General features: G+C 36.9%; 1 protein-coding gene across 3 annotated transcripts; it reads right to left on the bottom strand.

Annotated features, from left to right (window-relative positions):
- Window positions 1-2,008: 2,008 nt before the first annotated feature.
- Window positions 2,009-4,671, bottom strand: LOC131621892 (mitochondrial import inner membrane translocase subunit TIM23-2-like). Of its 3 annotated transcripts, none has more exons than XM_058892949.1 (2): window positions 3,914-4,671; window positions 2,009-2,344 (listed from the first exon to the last, which is right to left on the bottom strand). In XM_058892949.1, the coding sequence occupies exon 1, from the start codon at window positions 4,490-4,492 to the stop codon at window positions 3,926-3,928; it is 567 nt and encodes a 188-aa protein (XP_058748932.1). In that variant the 5' UTR covers window positions 4,493-4,671; the 3' UTR covers window positions 2,009-2,344; window positions 3,914-3,925. The 3 variants fall into 3 exon arrangements, with proteins under 3 accessions (XP_058748932.1, XP_058748935.1, XP_058748933.1); XM_058892952.1 differs by lacking the exon at window positions 2,009-2,344 and adding an exon at window positions 2,365-2,392; XM_058892950.1 differs by lacking the exon at window positions 2,009-2,344 and adding an exon at window positions 2,414-2,562.
- Between the last annotated feature and the right edge of the window lie 242 nt (window positions 4,672-4,913).

Raw genomic sequence — 4,913 nt, 5'->3', positions numbered from 1 at the left:
GGAAACAGGGTCAGCAATGATTATGACGTTAGTCAGCAATCTTGGAACTTTCAAAGATCAATAAGAGACGAAATCTTATGATGGCAAGAAACGCCTATTTCTCTTGATTTTCGAAACAGGCATTTATTGGGGGCAATTTGTTAGCTGAAGATTTCGTTTTACAAATTTGGTTCTTCGAAGAAGTAAAAATTCGAAGGAAAGATGGTTACTGATGACCATCCCTTAAAAATAAAAGAATGGCTCCTGATGGCCATGCTTCGAGAATGAAGATTTCTAAGTTCGTTATGAAGATAATGAATACTGAAGCTAATAGAAGTGTATGTCTTCGAGGACTTAGACAAAATTTATGAAATATGTTCAAGTATTACTACTTAGCGTGTTTTCGTAGTGTTTTTAAATACACTGCCACGCGTCGAAGAAGGACTCAGACGGGAAGATTTGAAATTCGAAGACGGTTTCGTAACTGTCTAAATAACAGATGGCGTCCCTGGAGTTCTTATGAGAAACGTGGCATTAGATTAGCGTAGGGCCGTTAAGGTCGAAATTAGTATAAATAGGAGTCTTAATGTTAGGATTCTGTGTGTTCATTTTGTACAAATCACTCACATATTACTCAAGTATCAAGTGTTAAGAGAAAGAGTTCGCTGAGAAAATGTACGTATGACACCACCATTTTAATACATGTGTATTCTCTTTCGTTTTCAAATATCTTTCAGTATTATTGCATTTCATTTACTTCTTGCCATTTACATTTCTGTAATTTTACTTTCATGTCATTTACTTTTGAAGTATTCAATATTCCTGCATTTTAAGATTCTTTACGCTTTAACAATACTTTCGTTTCATATGTTATTTTACTTATCCTTTCACTGAAATTATACTTACGTATAACCAAGTGATTGTCAAGATTACTCGTTTTATTCGAAACAATTCTTATTAACGAAGACGAATCATGACTATGGTTCGAATGACCATTGATAACAATCTTTTTGACTATGTGTCCTAGGATCAATCTAGTCGATCCTGCGAGTAACCAAATCATATTTATTATAGTTTGGAAGACTAGCGGTTGTTTACCGGAAATCACCGTAAACACCATCTCAATGAATAAAAAGACATATGGGTTTGGGAGATACACTAGAGATGACTTATTCTCTATGACGTCTAATTATCTTGTCCTGTCAAGAGTTGATCCTATCTCTGAGAAGCTTATAGAGAATGTTTTTCAAACTTCCACCCTGATTTGGGAGAATTGGGTTCCTTATATGGTGGTAGTTTTTTTTTTCTAGAAACTTCTGTGTGATATGTTTGTGTCTAAAAAAATTTATTCAAGTGAAATGTTATTATTGATTTGGATGGGGCCTTATGTGCTCTTTGTATAAATCAGGTTGAGTCGGTAACCCATTTGTTCTTGGCTTATATATGGATATGGCAACGGGGCATGGCAGACACAGGTTTATGCGTTAACAAAATTTTTGATAGTTCATTTGAAATTTCCGATGCGTTACAAATTTTTTTGGAAATTTCAAAATTTATCATTCTATACCAGAAATTTAATTGATTTGAATTTCTAAAACTTTACAAAAAAAATAGAACTACGAGAAATTTCAGAGTTTTTGATAAGATTTACCAGAAATTTTAAAATTTCCGAGAAATTCTGAAATTTTTGGTATTCAACTAAATTTTTACAAAAAATTTACAGTATGAACATGAAATTTCTTATTTTCTACTTAGTTTCAAAGAATTTCCAGTATGCTATCCAAATTTTCAGTATCGCCCAAAAATTCAGAAATTTTCATTGAAAAGGTGAACTTGTGAAAATGGTAAAAAATTTGAATAGGATTATAATGGTCTTTTTCATTGAATTAGGGGCTGCCATATATAACTCCGGGTGCACACAGGGGTACTATCATTCAGTAATTCTTAAGATGCTGCACCATGGGCGGCCCCTGATTCTATTTCACTTGCCAGAACATGTCCAACATGAGATAGAAAAAAAACTTGTAGGTTGCTGAGGAACATACTACTTAGTGACCAGAATAATGCAATCCAGGAAGGGGAAACACCGACAAGCCCAAGTTAACAGGAAACTACAAAACAAATAACAACACAGCCTTTCCTTTACATTTTTGGAAGTTCAAATAATCAAGGCCGTGTAAGATTTTAACTAATGGAGAAGCCAGATATTATAATCTAGCGGGATGATACACATACTAAGCAGGGGTTGCACAAATATATAACAGTAGGCTATCCTTCCCTTTGATAGAAATTAAGTGGCAGCAATAACTCACTCAGAAGATTTTCTTCAGTCAGCTTTAGCCCCAAACAACACCTTGCAAGACAACTAAGATGCATTGGTTACTTTAGCCCCAAACAACACCTTGCAAGACAGCTAAGATGCATTGGGTAACCGTTTGCAGAAATACTCTTGTGAATATTGTTTTAGTTTGAGCAGAAAAAATCTACAACTAATAATGGCATCAATTAAGAGGCAAAATATTGAGGTAAAATTTAGCTCTACATTTATGCCGGTAACAAGCTAACATCTTGTTGATATGCTCACTGCACAAGAGTGACACACGTCACCAATTAGTAGTTAGTACATAAGTGGATTCAATAAACATTATTATCTAATGAAAACTAATAACAAAGATGGATAAAGAAAACCGATTGAAGGCAACCAAATCCAAATAAAGTATCATTCAACGGGCTATAAGAGTCACTTGTTAGAAGGGCAAACATTCTTCTATTGGGAAAAATGCTCCTCGGAGGAAGTGGTGGTTTAACAATGAAGATAGTTCGTTGATTTACTAATACAATATCTACCGGTTTAAGACCTTCAAAGGATAATAACATATGCTTTACAATCGTCCATAGAGAATAACAATTGTCTTCTTTCCACCAAACAGAAAATTACTTGAATACATAATTTATGTCAGTTTACAATATGGACATGACACTACACAAGTTGCTATTACAAAATAATTTAACACGAATAACACAAAAACTAGCAACCCCGTCAGAAATACTAGCTAATGCATCAGTGCCTAGCATCAGAAAACAAATTATAAATTATAATCTACAAATGCAAATCGCCAGAACTCATAAATCCCAAGGTAACATACCTCTCCTTCTACTGAATAATATCAGAATCACAAGTCACAACATTTTTGTGCAATGCCATTTTCACAATCTTCCATTATCGTGTATTGACGGAGAAACAGCCATTTATATACTGCTCCTCAGAGGAAGTGGTGGTTTAACAATGAAGACAGTTCATTGACTTACTTACCAACACAACATCTACCATTTCAAGACATTTTTTACTATCATCCATGGAGAAAAATTGTTTTCTTTCAACCACAGAAAATTAGTTGCATACATGATTTACGTTTACCACTCATTGACAATATACAAGTTACAATTATAAAATAACTTGACAACAATAACACAAAAAACTAGCAAGTAGCAACCCTATCGGAGATACTAGTAAGTAGCTAATGCATTAGTGTCTAATATCAAAGAATAAACTATGAATTATAATCTATACATGCAAAATCCCTAGGAACCCATTAATCCCAAAGTAACTCACACTCAGTTTCCATCAAATCATAACACAAGTCACAGCATTTTTAGTATAATACCATTTTCACAATCTTTCAGTATTATGCATTGATATAAGAACAACATTTTTCATATCGTATCAACTTTCCAGCGTCAAAGCCATCCAAATTATTCATTCGAGATCACTAAGCAAATTACACTACAAAGGTTAGCCATTATGAAGCTGAAAAAAAATATGAATTAAGCCAATTGTCTGCAAGGGCAGCACTGCCACAAGCTGGTATACAATTTTATACCTCAATCAAATACTCAAAATTGATGGTAACAAAAAATAAAATTGAGAGCTCACTCATGATGATCCTCAAATCGGCACGTAGCGTTTCAACGCCTGCTTCGCCGTGACAGCCACTCCAACCACAACTCCACCAACAGCACCTGCCACAGCAGCCGATCTAACCCCTCTCGCAGCTCGATACAACACGCCAGTCCCAAGCCCCGCCGCTATACTGTTCAACACATCGTCGGTGTCTCTCGCAGCCGTGATCCCGCTCTCAATGCCTGCGTAAAGCAACCCGATCACTCCGAGGCGGTTCCCCCACGTTCGACCGGTATGACCCGACGAGTTGAGAATCCGATTGACTCTGAGCTTCATGGTGTCTCCTGACTCGAACGATTTAACGCCTTCAACGAGGCCTACGCCGGCGCCAGCAACGGCGCCGCCAAGGTAGCCGCAGCCGGTGAGGAAGGTTAGAGTTTCTCCCCAGGAGCGGTGTTTTCGGGCGGCCTCTTCGACGAAAAGGTGCTCGGGGGAGGTTGGGAGCTGGTAGAGATTTCGAATGGGGACTTCGAGGTCTTTGTAGGGATTGTAGAGACGCTTTTGGGTATTGGAATCGGAAGGTGAATCGTGGTTGGGGGTCTGGTACGCCATGGGAGAGACGCTTCCAGACTCTAGGGTTAGGGTTTGGGATGAGAGAGAATGCGTGTGCTGCCGAAGAACGACGCTGTTTGTGTGGAGAATCTTGAGATTTAGGAGATCAAGACTGTATGGCGGCGCGTTGGAATTGATTCGGAAGATGAACCGGGTTTGGTATTGAACCGGGTTTATCTTTCTAACGGGAATTGGTTATTTATTTTCAAGGGTCATGTTTCCCTGATATCACAGATTCCCGCGACATAAATATAATATTTTTATTTTAGACAAACTAAAAATTATATTTACGTATAGATCGTTTGATTTTGATTTAAGGGTCGAAAATATACCCAATACGTTAATGCGAGAAATATATATGATCTCTATTTTTAACGTGTGCTTAAGATAAACACTCAAATTGGTCTCAATTTTTTTATCA

This window comes from Vicia villosa, unplaced genomic scaffold (genome assembly GCF_029867415.1).
Source record: "Vicia villosa cultivar HV-30 ecotype Madison, WI unplaced genomic scaffold, Vvil1.0 ctg.000011F_1_1, whole genome shotgun sequence".
NCBI classification, from domain to species: domain Eukaryota; kingdom Viridiplantae; phylum Streptophyta; class Magnoliopsida; order Fabales; family Fabaceae; genus Vicia; species Vicia villosa.
The sequence above is the reverse complement of the archived record's forward strand: the minus strand, read 5'-3'. Positions and strand labels throughout refer to the sequence as shown.

Coding starts and splice junctions, on each gene's coding strand:
- LOC131621892 (XM_058892949.1), bottom strand. CDS start 4,492: ATGGCGTACCAGACCCCCAACCACGATTCACCTTCCGATTCCAATACC.